This window comes from Sabethes cyaneus, chromosome 3 (genome assembly GCF_943734655.1).
Source record: "Sabethes cyaneus chromosome 3, idSabCyanKW18_F2, whole genome shotgun sequence".
Lineage (NCBI taxonomy): Eukaryota > Metazoa > Arthropoda > Insecta > Diptera > Culicidae > Sabethes > Sabethes cyaneus.
The window spans coordinates 25,907,823-25,928,119 of NC_071355.1; the positions used below are offsets into that span (position 1 = coordinate 25,907,823).

Genomic DNA, 20,297 nt, shown 5'->3' on the forward strand with positions numbered 1-20,297 from the left:
TCTGAAGTACGACTGTCTGTAGTACCTATTTTACACGTCGGAACATTCGAAAACCTGCGCGGAAACACTTAAATAAAGACGTCTGCTGTGCGAAATCGAGATGAACCGATTACGACAAGCGGCATCAAGAAAAACAGTCCACTGACAAGACATCCACATTTGGCGTTGAGTTTGGGATTCCACAAGTCGAGGGAAGGGCTGAAGCTCCTGGCACGTGATCATTTTTACTTAAATTTTTTATAGCGATAGTCCTTACAATAAAAGAATGTAAAAAAGCAAAGCTTTGGGTATAAGCCTCCTAAAGACTTAACTCTTCTTTATCGACACAGACTTTGCGGTCGGTTATTAGAGTACACAATTATCCTACTGACGATCAACTGACGATCCACGATGACGACCGACGAATCTACTGATTCCAGAAGCACCGTCCAGCCGAGATTCGAGCAAAAAACAAATGTAAGAAATTATAGAAGTGAGTAGTGTCCTTAGGGTAGGACAAGATGTGAAGCGGAATAGAGCGGAAGAACTAGTTGACAGGATGGTCATTTGAAGCACGTTTCTTAGGTTTGTAGTTCGTTCTATTATGCCAAGCAAGAATTTCTGCGGGTTATAATCGGCTTGCTTTTGGTGCCTGATTACCCAAGCCGTGCAATCTCTCTATCCAATGAGATCTCCTCCGTAAATAGATCTTATGAATGAAATAGTGTGCTTTGCCTTTCACGTGTAAAGCTTGTGGAAGAAGTAAAGCAAACTCTCTTATTCATACGAACTACTGGCACCAAATTCGTTGGTCGGTTGCTAATACGGCAGGCGACTGTGTTGTAACGTTCACAGACGTGCCTGAACGTTGTGTGGTCGTTCAACCCATTGTCCGCGCTCCATACGGGTGGCGCGAGGAAACGTATGGTGCAAAAAGTGAAGACCATGGACGCTTACGCACCGGCGAAGTTCTATTAGCAGACGGAATTCTCTCAGAAGAAGTTAGCAAGAGCAGAAAGATTAAAAACGGAAATGCCTTAGACATGGGCAGAAACTCTACCACCGAATCACTTTATTTTCGGCAATTCGTCCTGCCCATGAGCCGCTCTGAGGGCTTCCCAACCTGGTTGAAGTCTTGAGGAATAGTCACTAGCGGTCGAAGCTTTTTGCGTTTTCGGCAAAGAAAAACTAGAAATGTTCATTTACTTTCCGGAAATATGTGTTTTCTTTGTAGTTTAAAAATACCATGTATCTCCATTGCGATGTGTAGGCTCAATTTAAAAAGAATATTATCCCAAAAATTAAGAAATGTACGTTTTTGGATGTTATTTGAATCTGGGCTTTTCAGCAGCATTTACAGCATTTACAATATAGATATTTATAGTCCGAAATTTACATAAATATATTATCAATCATCTGTCTCCGGGTGGTTTCGTATTATTCCATGCGTTGGCAGTTTCCAAGAATATGTGCTTATATGGTAATTACAAAGTAAATAGAGCAACTCCTACGGGAACAAAATGTACTGTCAACCGAGTAAACTGTTGGTTTTTTTCACAGTAGAGTGCATTGGTGATGACTAAATCGTTTTCCACTTCCTGCATCATTAGGTGCACTCAACAGTGCAAACATAGTAGGCAAATGAGATCATAAATATGCTGATATCGTGTTAGTTTTCACTCCCTTCCTTGTTGATACTGCTGGTGGAAAGTACTCAGCCCTAGCCTTTTGTCCCACCGCAAAAATAACAATGAATCATCAATATAGTAAACTTCAAACTTACCCCTATGATTATAAAATTTAATAGCCTATCAATGGTCGTCCGCTTGAACACGGTTTTGCCCGAGTTCTGCATCAGCTTGGTGTCCTTGCCGGCGAAGATCACCACGCCGTAGCACCACTGCGTGTTGCGGATGATGCAACCCCTCAGCAGGATCTTGTCGTTGTCCAGCGGATACCGTTGGTTCTTCCAGCTTAGGATACCGTCGAACTTGTTCAGCAGGTTGTTCGGTGGTTCGCACACGATCTCCCCGTTGAACTTCCACAGCAGGTCCTCCTGGTTGCCCATGACGGCCGTCTCCACGAGGCACTGTTTGCACTTGAGATTCGTCTCCCCGTCCAGCTCGGCCGTTTCGATGAAGCAGAGACCGTTCGGTTCGCTCGACGACAGCAGCAGGATGTCCGCCGCGACAAACTGATCGTTGTCCATGCGGATGATATCGCCGACCTGCACGCCCGACCACCGCTCGTCCACCAGCTTCCCGTGGCGCAGGGTTTTCGAGCGGCGATTGTTAACCTGTGAGTCGGACATATGCCGTTGCTGGAAGGAAAACAAGTCAAATCATCAGTGTGTAAGGGGGTTTAAGTTGGTTTGCAGGGGGCAACACATACAAAGTCATCGTAGGCATCCTTGATGGCCGTCAGCATTAGTACGCCGATCAGTGGGATGGCCGTCGTGACCGGCGTTAGCGACGAGATGGCCGGTATCAGCTGCAGGATCAGCAGGCATAAAAAATAAAAATTGGCAAGACGTTGGAACTGCTCCAGCAGATTCAAAGGCAGAAATGTTAAAATGCTATATTTGGACGTTTTGATGTAGTTGTTCTGTGATTTGGAAAGAAATGGCCAACATTAGAGCTCGTTTGTTTGTTTCATATTCGGTGATTTACTTACTGCATATTTAAACTGTGTGTTATACTCTCTATCGTTGGCTCGTATTCTACGTTCATTTTCTGCAAATAAATAAATTATTTTTTCCATTAGTCAATGGGTAAATGTGGGAGGCAAACAGTGATCAGTTAATTATAATTATGGTATTGCGTTTTAACTTTAACTACTGTAAAAAATGTATGGATATCGATACTGTCATCACACATGTAGATTATCATGCGGACGATTGCCTCTGCAACTCAATTGGATTTCCATACATGTATAATACTAGCAGGCAAGCACAAGGAAAGGTGAATAAGCGAGAAAAAACAGCAAATGCTGCACACAAACGGATGGCTGCTGGGTGAAATGTGATTAGTCCTTGTTGGCCCCTGAAGTGGCGGTGCAAATCGATAAAACCGATTACCGTGATGGATGTTGCCGTGGTGTCAGATGAAGTAAAGCGAAATGAATCTACAATCAAGCCAGGATATTGCACAGTGTGGGTTTATTGTCGACCCGATTGGGAATTCCGTACGGCGCTGAGCAGGCACTATTGATTGATTGGTTGGCGAATTTTTGAATGCGTTTCTAATTCTGCTAGAAGGTTTTTAACAACTAACTAAAATTTACATTTTTATCATATTTGTGTGTATTTAAACAGTATTCTAAAAAGTGTGGAATAAAGAATCGATAAATTATAATTAAAAAAATCATTTTTTCTTCTCTTTACTGCGACAGAACATTGAATAAGTAGAGAGTCGAGCAGCATTTTCGCATCGGTTTACATTCTAAAGTAAATTAGAAAGTATATGTTTCGGGTTGGTCCGTTGGGATGTCATAATTTTAGATTTGATTCAAATTTTGTTTTGACCAGTCAATCGAAGATAAAACCAAAACATACATTTTCGTAAATTAACAGCTACATGCAGGAAACTTCAAAAACAAAAGAAAGAGAAAACGGAAGCGATCACAAGCACACCAAGCACAACCGGCGGTTTACCCGCAAAAATCGACCGCAACCGGCCCGCTCCGTTCGATATGTACGATTGTCCACGGTCAAACGACGACTTGGTGTCGCTTTTGTGGATTTGACCTTTGTTGGTCACCTTGGCATTGTTCCACATGCCAAGCTTTTCCAGCACCGTCACGATCGAGGCCTTAAAACCGTACTGAATGTAGCCACTACCACTGTCGGCCCCGATCGAACCGTTACCACCGTAGAAACCACCACCGCCACCTCCGCTACCGGTGTCGGGACCGTGCCGGCCCTGGTAGGAGCAGGTTCCTGTCCCGCCGGAACTGCCCCGACCGCTACGTGCTTGCATTCCACCGATACTCTCGCAGCTCTCCAGCACGGGAGCGTCGTCGAGGGTATTGGAGCTATCATCTACATGGAAGTTGATATCTATCATGCCCTCGTTCTCACCGCTGGCATAAAAGTTGACGTTCGGCTCCGAACGAGGTGGGTAAAGAGGACGAATTGACGACAGATTGTACAGGCTGCCGCAGCTTTGCGAGTTGGACTTCCGCCTGCTGGTTCTGTTCCTACGGAAACGTTTTCGCTTCGGAGGCGAGCAGGGCCGCGGAATTCCCTTGGATGCTGCGTCCAGCTCGTCATCGTCATCACTGCTGTCCTGGCGTATTTCGAGAATTTCCAGTTCCACCGAATCCGTGGTTGCATTCGAGATGGGCATTTTCCCTCGAGATTCACTATAACACTGCACTGCTCTTCATTTGGCCCGCTTTACCGTCACTACGCTGTGTGTTTTTTGCACATTCGAAGAAAATGAAAACTTAATTAATGATCAATAACCGATCGATCAACAGCCTGACCGACCGACCGACCGACCGACACACCACACCAGAACAGCAAACCACCGCATCGCGATTCCGACCTCTGTCTCTATCTCTATAGGGGGAAATGAGTACGATGAAAGCAATTTTTTAATTATCTTTATTATATTTTCTACCATCCCGTGGAATGTCGGCGTAGTGCCAGCAGCATAAGATCAGCACATTTCCCACTCCCTCGAACAACTTAACGGTTGAGCACTAGTATGCTGAAATTATATTTTTCTTTCTCCCGTTTTCTCTGTGTGCTTCCGCTTTCCGCCATGAAAAGGATGGGGTGGCGCGCGGGAGTCACTAATTTTGGCGTCCTTGGTTTCTACTCTGCCGACACTGGTACTGGTATCAGCATACAAACTTATCAGGACCACTTTCCCGCCCAGACGACGCCTAGCCGGCATCGGCACGGCACTTAACTGTTGTCAATCGACACTGATTTCAACTTAGCGTGAATGTGCAGTGATTTTTTTCTGCCGGGCGATTGAAAGAGATGTATCATAGACGTATATTAAGCGGTGCACAGTTTGGTTGACTGAATTCCTGGGAAATTATTTTTTGGAATGCAACGGTTATTTTAGAGGAGAATTTACGACAGCAGGAAAGGAAGATTAGCTTTAATATAATTTCCGCAGTTTCTCAGAAGGGCGATAAAATGATTTGTTCGAAATCATCTAGGTAGATACGTTAAACTTTTCGTTAGTTTCTTTTATAGCATAATTTCAAAATTATTACTCGAGCGCTGGCTCTGCGCTGTTGAAGTTTTTTTTGCTGTCGTTTTGTGTACTTTTTATCGCGACCTTGGCTTTGGCCGTATACTCAATTTCGAGTAAAACATAGCAAAAAAGTGTATATTGCTTAGGGCAGGGCATTCTAAGGCACGTTTTCAATATTCTGATTGAAATTTAATGTAACGTTTTATGAGGTTCAGGTGCTATGCACCAGATGATCTAGGTCTAGATAAAATCTAGGAGTATGTAAAGTTAGTTTTTCCAAATTAAGCTTTGTTATTAATGCCTGATAACTCACATATTCTTTCAAAATCTGACCGTATTCTTTCGAGATTTGGTCGTATTCTTCCAAGATCTGGCCAAAGGGGAGGAATAGACAAAAAGAAGTAAGTATAAAAAGATGTTGTACGCAAGTTGGAATAAATCAATCTGGTTCCATAAATAAATCAATCTGGTGCCATAAATTGAATGTAACCGTTTAATTCTTTTTCAGTTTTTCCTCTTTTTTTATTTTAATGGGTCCATTCATGTGTCAAAAACATCCCCTTGAAGTTATGGAAAAACACGTGCGTCTTATAGAAACTTAATTTAAAAAAAATGTGTTTCAAAAACAAAAACTATGCCGTTTTTGAATTTTGGATTATAAAAGATATAAAAATAGGGGTTTCCTTGGGCCTCATACTATAAAAATACGACAAAATGATTATTTTTAATATTCTTGCAGTAATGAAAGTATTTGACCTCAGTGCTCGAGTCTACATTGTCAAGGGATCGCAAGATGAATGTGACTGCGTGAATGCGTACGCTTTCCGCATTCAACTTGCGCTTTTTGAACGATCATTTGATTGTTCTTTGAATCCAGTCAATCTGCTGCTGCTTTCGCTGCTGCCGTCTTATAATTCATGCGGCCTCTCAAGAAAAGCCAACAGTCGTTCTACCGCTTTGCGTTTTATCGGAAAATCCAAACTGCAAACTGACTGGAAGTATAAGATGACGTATTTTTTCGTTTCTCTTTTTGTCTCCAAATCGGCTGCACACACTAATAACACGGTGTGACAAAAAATATATTTTTTTAATATGCTTTGCAAGTGACCTAGTGTACGTTGTACATCACAAAAACACATTTGACATCTTTCTAACACCTTCAAAATTTCAAGTTATTGCAAAAATTACTTTTTGGCTACATGTCTACATACTATCATGAGTAACGCAATCATTTTCCAAGTAATTTTAAGTATTTTTGGAAAGCTTAAAGGATAAGCTTTCTGAAAATGTACACATTCACGATGGTTCTACAAACGTTACCCGATCAGATGATTCTAACAAAAATATTACAGAATTGTAGCTCCACCTGATATTTCTAGCAAAGTGTGTTATAAATGTGATAGGAAAACTTACGATACATGAAATTTTTTACAAAGAATCTATCTCTTTCTGCTACTTATAACACGGTTTGTTACATTTTAGTTACAAAGCAGGACAGAATGCTGGTTTTTGTAACTCATCTTGAAACAAACTTGATCAAATTATATCATATTTTGATAGAAATGTTATATGTCTAGAGTGGATTTTGTTACAATTTTTGTTATTTTAACTACTTACGAGACCAAGTTTATAACAAAACGCAAAGGAGATTTTGTTATAAAAAACTTGTTATTTTGAACTCATCTTGTTATAAATTTGTTATTTTCATTTGATCGGGTAGACGAGATTTTTTCAATCTATACCTATAAAGAAGGATTTCTGTCTGTCTGTCTGTCTGTCTGTCTGTCTGTCTGTCTGTCTGTCCGTATGTTCCTTATAGAATCGAAAACTACTGAACCAATCGGCATGAAAATATGCATGTAGAGGTTTTTTGGGGCCAGGAAAGGTTTTAGTGATGGTTAGAAACCCCTCCCCCCACTAAGAGGGGGGGCTCCCATACAAATGAAACACAAATTTCTGCATAACTCGACAACTAATCAAGCAAATAGAACAAAATTTGGCATGTGGGTGTTTTCGGTGACAAGAATTTATTCTATGGTAAATTGAGACCCCTCCCCTCTTTATAAGGGGAATTATAACTCCTCTCCTCTTTAAAAGGGGGGCTTCCAGGAAATTTGTCCTCATAACTCGAGAACTAATCAAGCAAATGGAACCAAATATGGCATGTGAAGGTTTTCGAGGGCAAGAATATTTTCTATAGTAAATTAGGATCCCTCCCCACTTTAAAAAGGGGGGCTCCTGTACCAAAGAAACACAATGTTCCTCATAACTCGAGAAGTAATTAAGCAAATGGAACCAAATTTGACATGTGGGTGTTTTTGGAGACACAAATTTTTTCTATGATGAATAGGGACCCCACCCCGTTTTAGGAGGGGGGATCCTATACACATGAAATACAAATTTCCTCATAACTGAAGAACTAATCAAGCAAATGGAACAAAATTTGGCATGTGAAAGTTTTCGAGGGCAAGAATATTTTCTACGGAGAATAAGGACCCCTCCCCACTTTAAGAGGGGGGGCTCCTATACAAACGAAATACAAATTTCCTCATAACTCGAGAACTAATCGAGCAAATGGAACAAAATTTGGCACGTGGGTGTTTTTGGAGACAAAATTTTTTTCTATGATGAATTGGGACCCCTTCCCACTTTAGGAAGGGGGGCTCCTATACAAATGAAATGCAAATTTTCTCATAACTCGAGAATTAATCAAGCAAATGGAACCAAATTTGGCATGTGGAGGTTTCTGGAGGCAAAAATATTTTCTATGGTGAATTAGGCCCCTCCCAACTTTAAGAGGGGGTGCTTCTACACAAATGAAATACAAATTTCCTCATAATTCGAGAACTAATCAAGAAAATGGAATCAAATTTATCATGTAGGTGTTTTTGTAGGCAAGAATATTTTCTATGGTATATTTTCTATGGATTTCCCCACTTTAAGAGGGGGGGAGCTCCAATACAAATGAAAACAAATTTCCTCATAACTCGAGAACTAATCAAGCAAATGGAACGAAATTTGACATGTAAGTGGTTTTGGACGCAAGATTTTTTTCTATAGTGAATTGAGACCCCTCTCTTCTTTAGAAAGCGAGTTATGGCCCATCTCCCCTTTAAGAGGGTGGGCTTCCATACAAATGAAATGCAAATTTCCTCTTATCTCGAGAACTAATCAATCAAATGGAACCAAATTTGGCATTTGGGTATTTTTTTAATGGCAGAAATTTTTTCTATGGTGAATTACGACCCCTCCCCCTTTTAAGAGGGGAGCTCCCAAACAAATGAAATTCAAATTTCCTTATAACTTGAGAACTAATCAAGCAAATTTTTGCGAAACTCAAAAACTAATCGAACTCGAGAAATTCGAGACTCTTCCATAAAACATTAGTCAATACAAGACCACAAAAACTATCTATAGTAACACTAGATCATTCAGGACGAGACGGTCGCGAGTGTTGCCGGTGACCCGCCGTCGGAAGCGCCGCCCACTGGGGGGCTTGCAAAACTCGAGATTGTGACAAAGCTCATCCGAGATTCATGATTTATGTACAACACAGGTTAATTTGTGGCAATACGAAGTTTGTCGGGTCAGCTAGTTAAATATAAAATTCAACTAAAAAACTGAAATTTTATTCACTTTAGGGGTCCTTAAAGTGACCTTAGAAATGACCTTCATTCCTCGGCTCAACACCACTTGCTTTTTATTCAATCCTGAAGCCCTGGTCAAAATTTCAGCCAAATCGGTCAACAGTTGCAAGTTCGAGACCATTTTTAAGAGTTGTAGATTTTTTTGTTTTTCATATATCACCCGCCTAATCTTATAGTTTATAGTTTTATAGTTTATAGTTTATAGTCCTGTCGATCTAGAACTTCACAGCACTGCTCGTATAGGTGTAGCCTATGGAACTTTTTTGAGAAAGCTTAACTTGAAATTTGTATGGGCATTTGACTTAATGGAGGCGCATGGTACATTGTGAATATCCGGAACGTTTAAGTAACAGTTCAAAAAGAAAATGATATGGTTTGGAAAAGGATGATTTGATTACGCAACAAGCATTTCTAAAATCCTTTTTTGTCCACCTGGACGTGTTATTAAACTTTTCTCATACTGATAATACGTTAATTGGGGTTCAAGTTATTCGTTTACGATACAGGACGGTATTTTCTCTCTATTTAACTAAATACTGTGGCATTATTGAGGCAAACGTTCAGAGATGTTTACAATAGTTTTGCTGCTGGATAACCGAAAAAAGCATTCTTCTTTACCTTTTCTTTGTTACGTATCATGTTGAATAAAACAGCAATTAGAAATTTGCAAATATAATCCAACAAATCTGGTTTGATGAGCAATGGATGAAGTAGGTTGCTAGGCGTTGGGAACAACATTTCGATACATTGTTGAATGGTTAACAAGATGGATCGTTCAACAGAAATAGGACAACGACCGAAGTTGATGGACAAGCTGTGGATCCACTAACTTTGGACGAGGTTATAAAAGCAGCGAGATTGCTGAAAAATGGCAAAGCAGCTGGAAAGGATGACATCCCTGCTGAACTTTTGAAAGTCGGGAGCGAACTATTGAAAGAACGAGCGCAATCCATCAGGTTATACTAAAAGGTATAGACTGAGGAGGAAATTCCTACGGACTACTTAGAAGATCTCATGTTCCCTATTTACAAAAAAGGCCATTGACTCGAATGCAAGAATCACCGAGGCATTAATTTCCTCAATACTGCATACAAACTTCTCTCCCGTATGCTGTTTCTCAGACTGATGCCGTTGCAGGAAATCTTTGTTGGCGAATACCTGTGCGGTATTCGAGAGAGACGCTCCAAGACGGACCAAATGTTCACCTTGCGACAAATCCTCGATAAATTCCGGGAATTCAACTTGCAGACTCACCATTTGCTTATAGACTTTAAGGCGGCGTACGGTTCAGTTAAACGCAATGAGCTGTGGCAAATTATGCTCGAACATGGTTTTCCAACAAAACTGATAAGGCTGAACCGTTCTATTGTTAATGGTTCCAATCAAGCATTAGGATAGCGGGTGAAACATCGGACTCATTTGTGACATTAGATGGTGTGAAGCAAGATGACGGGCTATCGAATTTGCTTTTCAACATTCTCCTCCACTGTGGCCGTTATCGAAGTAGGGGAGCCGCTGGGACTCTCGTTGGTATCCATCCAGCGGTCATTCATATGCTACGAAACCCTGTCGGGACTCTAAAGGCCTTTTGCGGTCGGTCGATGCAGTTAAGAGCACCAAAGGAACTCTCGCCGTTCTTGACCAGACATCATTGAAGTAGTGGTCGCCTCTGAGACCCTCGACCTCCTCTAGCGGACGTCATTGAAGCAGGTTGTTCCTCCTAGACTCTCAACGTCCTCCAGCAACCGTTCTATGCTATGAAGCGCTGTTGGGACTCTCAGTCTTTTACTGTTGGTCGTTACAGTTGGGACTGGGAACATCATCGGTACTCTCCCGGTTCGTTGATGAAGAAAGGGATGCCGCCGGGGCTCTTAGCATCCTACAGCAGTTGTTTTCGAATCAGCGGGTTCCATTGGGACTTTCGTTGTCATCCAGCGATCGTTGTCGAAGCAAATCGGTTGTGATCAACATACGATTCCGCGCCCGCCACGGTATAATCTAGCGCGACTGAAGCAACCGGAGGTCGCCGAAAACTACGCGTTATCTCTCGAAACCGCGCTGCCGGAAGAGGGTGAGCTGGATGAAGCCCCTCTTGAGGACTGTTGGGTGTAACAGCGTAGCGAAGAACGTCCTAGACCGTGTGGCACCGAATCGACGTAACGAATGGTTTGACGAAGAATGCAAGCAGATATTGGCTGAGAAGAACGCAGCACGGGTACAAATGCTGTGTAGAGCCACCCGTCAGAATGTGGAGCGATACAAACAGAAGCGAAGGCAGCAAAACCGACTCTTCAAGGATAAGAAGCGCCACCAAGAGGAGAAGGAGTACGAAGAACTCGAACAGCTGTACCGCTTTCACGACACACGGAGGTTCTATCAGAGACTCAACGGATCTCGCAAAGGCTTCGTGCCGCGGGCCGAAATGTACAGAGATCTTTAGATCTTTAGATGGAGGTATCTTGACTCTTGACTGACGACCGTGCGGTGATTGTAAGGTGGAAACAGCACTACGATGAACACCTGAATGGCGTGCAGGTGGAAGACCATGATAGCGGAGGAAGTGACCACATTGGTGCAGCAAGCGACGAAGATGTGCCACCCCCATCGATAAGGGAAGTTAATCCAGCGGCTGATGATGATAGCGTAAACCAACAAGAGCTATGGAAAATTTTGGACGAAAACGGCTTTTCGGGTAAGCTTACTAGCCTGAAAACAAAAAGTGTCTGTTTTCGAACTGCACTGCACTGCACTGAGGAAGCCTGCAAGTCGTAGGCGAAATACGTATCTGTCGTGAATAAAATACACATAGTAGAATTAAATTGGATAAGTTTTCTTATTTTTTATTTTTAGGTTTCGTATTCTGCTAAGACGCTCCAAAAACTTCAGTCAAGCTTACTAGACTTATCATGGCGACGATGGATGGGATCAAATGCTGTGTGAGAATTTCGGGTGGATTATCGGACCCATTCGAATCGCGCAGGGGACTTCGACAAGGAGATGGTCTTTCCTGCCTACTATTCAACATTGCGCTTGAAGGTGTTATAAGGCGAGCGGCGATCGAAATGCGGGGTACGATTTTCAATAAATCCAGTCAATTTATTTGCTTTGCTGACGACGTGGATGCTGTTGGCAGAACATTTGAGGCGGTCCAAGATCAGTACACCAGACAAAACGCGAGGTAGAGAAGATTGGCTTGAAGATAAATACGTCTAAAACGTAGTATATGCAGGCGGGCAAGACTGAGCGCGACAGGGCCGGCTTGGGCAGTACCATGGTAATCAACGGGGATGAGTTCGAGGTAGTCAACGAGTTCGAATACCTTGGCTTACTGTGAACAGAGGACAACAACCAGCCGTGAGATTAAAAGACGTATTATCAGCGGAAGTCGGGCCTACTACGGACTCCACAAACACTTGCGGTCGAACAATCTGAGCCCCCGTACAAAACGCTAATTAGACCGGTTGTCCTCTACGGGCACGAAACGTGGACACTGCTAGAAGAGGACCTACAAGCACTCGGAGTTTTCGAACGGCGGGTGCTGAGAACCATCTTTGGCGGAGTGCAACAGAACGGTGTATGGAGGCGAAGAATGAACCACGAGCTAGCGTGTCTCTACGGCGAACGAAGTATTCAGAAAGTGGTTAAAGCTGCTGTGAAAATGGTTTTCGCATCAAATCCGGTAGGAATAAGACGAAGAGGGGCACAGCGAGCAAGGTGGAAAGCCCAGGTGGTGCGAGATCTGGCGAGCACTGGGTGCCCGCGGAACTGGAGACCAGCTGCCATGGACAGAAATAGATGGAGAAATTATACCGCGCAGGCTTTGTCGTAAGACGTTAGGCCTATTAGGTAAGTAAGTAAGTAAGTTACGATTCAGATTTGACCACATGCGCAGGAAATATTTGCACCGAGCTACTGTATTTCCTGTATTTTTGGTCTCATCGTCCTTCCAAAATAGTTTGCGTCATGATCGCGTAGAGTCGTATACAAGTAAATAAGAAAGAAAAAACACACCCGGTGGTGGATTTAATACGAGACTTGCCGTGGAAACATCGGCAACGTCCTGCTTTGCTTGTATCCTATCGCACTGATCGTGTCTGAAGAGTCTATCTATCTCGGCGACAGAACCAAAGAGCAATCATACAAAAAATAATATCGTCAAGTATATGGTGCGTGTGTGGAATGATAGAATTGGGAGAATAAGAACAAAATTAAATATTAGACTACCTAATATAAGGGTGCGGGAGTAGTTTAAAGCAATAAAACAGTAATAAAAACTTTTTCCAGTTCATCAAATTTTATCAATCTTCATACCAGATACTTTCTCACTTTTTGAAAAAATGTGAATCAGTTTTGTTTACAAAAACTTTTTTCATGCTAACATAAGAACCGGTAATTCTGCATTTAGTGAACGGGACACAACACTAATAGTTCGTACAAAACGAGAAGATTACCTTTTAAAAGGTTACTATTCTCATTTTATAAATGCAAATAAAAGTGAGGTCCTTCGCAGCCGGCTATTAGAATGCAGGACAATTACGGGGCTAGTGTAACAATTCTACTGACTTTATCTAGCAGCCCCGCCTAACCGAGACTCGAAGATACGACGACCGGTTGGTTAGACCAGTATTGTACCTCGAAGCTAACTGGGTGGTTAAAATTAAATTTTTCCAAAATATTTAACCCTTACTTACTGCCCATAAAAACATTATTTTACAAAACCTAAATTTAACTTTGTTCTCAAGGTCATAGATGTGAGTTCATTGTGAAAAAAAACTACTTGAACGCAACTTGTTGTGCACTCACAAGAATAACAAAACATGGGGGGAAAAGACCAAAACAGTACTTAGCTCAAATTATCGAACCTTTTAAGCGAGCAAAACTGTTCGAATGAAGTTTTCTTTTTTTTGCATATAGAAGCAACCGGAAAGCATTGCAGAAGTGTAAATCAGAATAAAAACTTTCCCGCTATCCTGCTTTCGCTTTTAGCGCGTCGAAATGTGAATTGAGTGGTAAATATACCTACTTTTCATTTTTGCGATAAACTCCCGAGCGGAAGGTTACGGAGCGTATAACTTTTCCGATTGGAAATTGGTTTCCAACGTTCGCGTTTGCCAACAAACTTTTGTGTTTGTTGTTTTTTTTCTCGCACCTTCTGGAGGACCAGGATTGTTCATACTCGAATTGAACACAGAGCGCGGGATCATTTACAGGTAACCATTTTTGTTAGTTCAATAACAATTTCCTGACAGAAATATAAATAATACTTGGTTTTGTTGGTTTTTTGAGTGTAATTGTGTAAAGAAATTTGTATCAATATTTTCCAGCTGAATGCCATAATTTATTTTACTCATGTCTCACGTCTCGCGCACTGCCAGGGAGCTGAGATTTTCCGGGAGTTTGCACTATTATTGATTCAATAGTTTTTGAGTTTATAAATAACAGAACGTCAGACAGTCAGGCAATTTTGTCTAGGCAAAAATAGTTTGTTGCAGACGTATGCTTACCCGAAAGTACATGCTATTTATAAAGCTAGCAGTAGATACTATACTTGGTTCGACGTAAAATTGCTAATATTTTTATTTCAATTTTCCTAGAAGTGCGACTTTACTCTTTCATTCAAATTACTATTATTGTAAACCAAGCCTTATTTGAAAAGCTATAGTACTATGTGAAAACAGTATACATTCACTGTTGGAGATTTTGAATTGATACAGGGTAAAATACTTAGATTTCGACCTGACTGAAAAACACGTTCCTAGAAATTGTCTCCAACAAAAGCTTACTTTACGACTTCTCTAACCTTGACGCTGGCACTGGCTGGCTACAAATATGATGAAGCTTGCATTTACAGGTCGAGGAATCATTAGTGCAACTATCATACTTACGAGGGAAGTGCAATTTTCTCGAGAACCATCCAAGTGGTTTCGCAATTCAGCAATATGTCAGTTGAAGCGTACACGGAAAAAAATATTTTTGCAAAATATGTTTGCTAGTATTTTTACCAACAACGGTTTCGAAAGCAACAATTTAGGTTACATATGCCGGAGTGAAGATGTGCTCGATTTAATTTCACACTTCACCGAGTACTGTCGAGGTAGTCTTCTGGACACAATGCGAGAAATTCGAGGTGACAAAAGGGGAGGAGATGCACCCCTCGTTGATGGTGGAGACCATCAGTGCTTCTTTTGTTCTCCAGCTTTGTTAGGAATGAGAGAAGATATGTGCATTTAATTGATGGTGTCACCGACGCCGGTTCATTGTTTCATCTATTTAAATGTCTAGCAGTACCTATCTATGTGTGCCACAATGTTGCTGATGCGGTTGCAATTTGAAGCACGAACCGATACTAAGTAAGCAATTTGTTGTATTGCCATCCATCCATGCTTGTCTATACCGATTTTACGGACATGGTTGCCACGTTAGTTGCGACAATCGATATCAGGTTCAGATTTCATTTGATAAATGATATAAACACTGCCATTGGCGTACTTCCAATAGTTGTATCTTGGATACCAATTTGGCAACTCTGTCTAATAGTCTCATTACTTCATTCAACGACAATGGGGGAGTAACGAGCATGGATGTGCTCCCATGCTTCTATACAGACTCAGTGGACATGCGGTTGGGGCGCTGGCTGCTCACCCACTCCGTGCGTTCAGCATTTTAGCACATTAGAGCTCATCGGTGAGTGTGGGACGGTTGCTAAATTTGCTGCCACTATTTATAACTCAATATTAGAGCTTGCTTTGGCTGGAAGTAAATTAATCGAGCGGACCGGCAGCAGCGACACGGTGGCGTGTGCCTCCGCTTTCGTACTGCATCACAGCACCGAACGGCGAGCACTAGGACTGAAACGTGGAATCAATTTAATTTTTACACTTCAATAGGCATGAGATTGTCAACAAATTATTTCTTCGATCGATGCATCTCTATTCGGTTCAATTAGCGGTAATGTGCGAAAACTTGTTTTCTGCCTTCAGTCAAGCCTGGAGAGGTGATCAGGAGAATTTTTCGTTGGTGATCACGTTACTAAAATTTTATTTACAGTATGGTAATAGTAAACTACTGCACCCGTTTGGTAGACAATAATTTCTGTATTTCGGGAATCCTGACTAATTTCTTAGTCGCCATCTAAATACTACTATGTTATGTGTGAGCATTTGTGAACAATAAGATCACGCGATAGTAGTTCACTGTTAAGTGCTTTAATAATTACTAAGATTATAATCTTAATAAGTTCATCAATCCAGTATGTACATATTATGAAACACATATATTAAGAGATAATAACAGAACTGGACTTGCTTTGTTTGATTTAAAAGATTAAAAAGATAATAAAAATAGGGGAAATTGATAACATATTCTCACTATCATCTTTGTCAACATTCCTCTTGAGATAGCCCAGATCTGGTCGGTAGCTTTTAGTAACGGAACACAAATGTACTCATTAATGAAACTGGATGAATGCCTTCCGCATCAAGCCATTTTTCTTGTCTTATCTGGTTGTATCTAATACAAGTCATGATGAGCCAGCGAGATAAAAGATCATTAGGTAGGTATATCTACTTTTAACCTGACAGAAATACGAGCAGTTCCAGCTCAACTGACCAAACGGTTTGTCTCGATCATTTTTGATTGGAATGAAATTTAGCTTAAAAACATTTTACAATGCGACGATCAAACAATACGTATATTTTACGCCTTCTTGAAGTTACATTGCCTCATCTAGCAATATCAATCACAGTAAACATTAAATTAAATTAAATTAAATGATGAAGATACTTAAAGAGACAAATGACTTAGCATGTTTTAAGATCAGTTTTGAATGTACTTTCACTTTGGTTCTATCTCGGTCGCCAGTTTTACCAACTTTTTACTGTATAGCAGTACGAAATATGGTTAATTTTTACCTAAATCGTTCATTAACTCGCTCTGTATAGAAGATACGTGCTCACTTTCTTCTGCGAAAGTGTGTAATTTTAATAGATGCAAATGTTTGCAGAACATTATTTTTCCCTAAATCACATAGTTTTGAAAATGTGAAAACTCCGATTTTTGGGGGTCCGTCATGAAAGACACCTTATATCTCAAAAACTGTGATACTTACAGGAATAATGCATTCAGCAAAAAGCTTCATAATAAAATTATCTAAAACTTTTTAGAACATACTATAGCTCTACATCATCAAATTAGAAAATTAAATTTTGCAGCGCCACCTGTGTTTGAGTTCCGAACTAATACTAACCACCAGTTGTTGCGTCTATTGATATACAGAAATTCTTCCGAAGACCACATATTAAAAAAAACACTATGGAAAGAGTTATTAAAAAAGTTCACGATTCCGAGCAACCAAACCACTGTGCATTGGTTACAAATAACATCAAAGCCAAAGCACGTTAATCGCAAATATGACGTGCCATTCGCATTTCTTTAGTGGAGCACATGTATGAATTCGGAGAACCATCGCACAAATTTTTCTAAAAGATTTCTAATTCTAGTATTTAGAAGTGACCTTGATTTGTTGTATTTAGTTTAAGTTAGTTACTCACTTGACAATTAATGTTTATTTATTATATGTGGTATGTGATGTGAATTGTAATAATGTATTTTTCTAAAGATGATGGGGTTTTTATGCCTACGTGACGATGGCCTCAGGTTGGCTTTTCCCCATCCAATCATTGCTCCATGGAGACCTATTTGGTCGGATGGATAGAAAATTAATAGTAAATAAATGTCCTTCTTTTTTGACATGAATGGCAACAGGCACGTAAGTTAGTGGCATTGATTCACTGTCTCTTGCTCCAAGAAGGTTTTAATAGTTTACTTTCATAGCTTACCGCTTATTACTTAGCAGAAAATATAAGTAAAAATATCTGTTTTCTGTCGTGATCGTGATCAATTTGAATACATTCACACAAATATCTGTTTTATATGTATGAGAGTCCTAATCCTCCTACCACAGGGGTGAGGGGTCTCAAACCATCATAAAATAAATTCATGCCTCCATAAACCCCCACATGCCAAATTTGGATCCTTCTTAAAGAAGGCAAACGTCCTAATTCACCATAGAAAAAATTCCTGCCTCCAAAAGCTCCCACATGCCAAATTTGGTTGATTAGTTCTAGATTTATGAGGAAATTTGTATTTCATTTGTATAGGAGCTCCCGCTCTTATGCCATCCATAAAATTGCTCTCTTATTACCTCCATAAAATTGCTGGTTATTTTATCTATCCAACAACACATAAATTGTTCAGTTTTGTTCAGTAGTATAGTAGTTATTACCATTTGATATATTTCATTCAAACGTTACACTTCTATTTTCGTTTTCACAAAGTGCTACCCAGTTCCAGTATAGTAAACAAACACGTAGTCCTACGTCAAAATCGAGAATTGCTTGCTTTAAAACGGTGTATCTCGGGATCTGCAAAGAACACCTCGCGGCACTGAGTTATTCCTATGTTAAAAAATCTTGGACACAATGAAGTTGGAATTTATGCGGTCAAATTGTGCTCATTAAAGAAAAATGTAAACTTATTTTCCAAATCGTGTTAAAACATATTTGGCAGCACTGGAGTAATTTACAATGAAAATGTGAAAATAGTGTCTTTTAAAACCTAACATTTCCGAAGATATAAACAGGAGATAATAAGGGGGTTTGAACAAAAAAACGGGTATTTCCTTTAATAATGGAGGTGTCCCCATCGAGGCAGGTTCAACTGACACCAAATATAAAATTTTTACTTTCTGACCTAAAACAAACAATCTGGCAAAATTTGGTTGAAATTCGTGAGGGTTGTTTACACGTTTGAACTTTTTCTCGGTCACTTTGCGTAGAATGACCCAAATATTTTTTTTTAATTGCCGTGACGTTTTATGAAAAGGCTGACATCCTCCAAACTATACGAAAGTAGCAGAAAATAAATAATTTTAATAACTTATCACAAAGGGCCTTGTACCTGAACACATTTTATTATTGCATAGTGACATTAATATTATTAGCTTAAAAAGTTTTTAATTCGGGGACTATCAATGACAGTGCGACATTTTCAGATTTTTCTATAGCTTTTACTATCAGTCACGTCCGATTGCAGAGGATGTAAATTTAGTTGAAATATTAGAATATAAGAGTTAAGCTCTAAGATTGCACTTTGTTCTTTTTTCTTAAGCGGAGTTGAGGTTAATCAAAATAAGTAAAATAAATAAAAACCCGATCAGATGTTTCTAACAACAATATCACAGAATTGTAGCTTAAGTTGATATTTCTATCAAACGTTGTTATAAATGTGATACAAAAACTTGCGACACACAAATTGTTCTACTAAGATTCTATCTCGTTCTGTTACTTATAACATGCTTTGTTATAATTTGATTATAAAGCAGGGCAGAATGCTGATTTTTTTAACTCATCTGATATAAACCAGGTCAAATTATATTATAATTTGATATATTTGTGATATGCCTAGGGCAAATTTGTTACAACCTTTGTTATTTTAACTACCAACGAGACCAAGTTTCTTATTCTTATTCTTATTAATACCATCACAGCCACAATAAAGGATTCCTGGAAATAATTTTAATTATTTCTAATCAAAAATTATTTTCAAATTATTTTCTTGTCAGTATTGACGTTTGCGAAACATCCGAGATATTTCGCAAATGTTAAATCGGCCAGGCCAACTGTGAAGTATTGACGCAGAGACGATTCATTGAAATGAATCTTGTGTGAATAAATTATTCATACATAGATACATTTCTGTATATACAGGGGAAGAAGAAACGGGGACGCCTCGTACCAAACGCTTCTGATTAATAATTAAGTTGATTAAGTTTTGATTTTAGTCGGGAGTATTTGGCTAGTGAAGGTTAATTAATACTCCGGACCCTCGGGGATACGACAAGTACATTTACTTACTTGCCCTTGGTAAAAACCTAGGCTATTGCACCTTTGGTTATTTTAACTACCAACGAGACCAAGTTTATAACAAAACACAAGAGAGATTTTGTTACAAAGTACTTGTTATGTAGAACTCATGCTGTCATTATTTTGATATTTTCATTTGATCGGGAAGTATATTGCAGATTACGTGAGATAAACTCATTGCGAAACTATGTCAGCGAAGTGAAGGTAGTGATGGTTCGTCTCGCTCCAGATCATTGATAAGTTATACTCACTCACGTGATATGTAATAGGATGAAAAGTAAATAATGAGAAGTTATCGCAATTTTTAAGTGAGACCTCAAGAACTTTCCTGCATTTTATAGTTATTGAATTTCAAAAAGAAATAGAGTTTGATCAACATGATCGGTATGCAATTTGTTTGTCATGTTTTACAAATTTTTGACCGATCTACCCTTTAGCATAGTCATTCTTCAGAGCAGTAGTTGTTCAGGTTGTACAGGTAGTAGTTTTCTTTGATGAAAATGTAGCCAATACGAATTCCTGAATGTGAGTGAGTA

General features: G+C 39.9%; 1 protein-coding gene across 7 annotated transcripts in view; it reads right to left on the minus strand.

The window, feature by feature from the left end:
* LOC128744287 (phospholipid-transporting ATPase ID) overlaps positions 1-20,297 on the minus strand; it is a 133,219-nt gene that overhangs the window by 20,563 nt on the left and 92,359 nt on the right. For 4 of the 7 annotated variants that reach the window (XM_053841150.1, XM_053841148.1, XM_053841151.1 and 1 more), the window contains exons 2-5: positions 4,058-4,389; positions 2,653-2,711; positions 2,371-2,583; positions 1,763-2,299 (exon numbers count right to left, since the gene is read on the minus strand). In XM_053841150.1, coding sequence (XP_053697125.1) covers positions 1,763-2,299; positions 2,371-2,583; positions 2,653-2,711; positions 4,058-4,325 — 1,077 coding nt within the window. In that variant the 5' untranslated portion in view covers positions 4,326-4,389. Of the gene's footprint in view, positions 1-1,762; positions 2,300-2,370; positions 2,584-2,652; positions 2,712-4,057; positions 4,425-20,297 lie in introns of all 7 variants that reach the window. The other 3 variants (XM_053841153.1, XM_053841152.1, XM_053841149.1) reach the window with 2 other exon arrangements.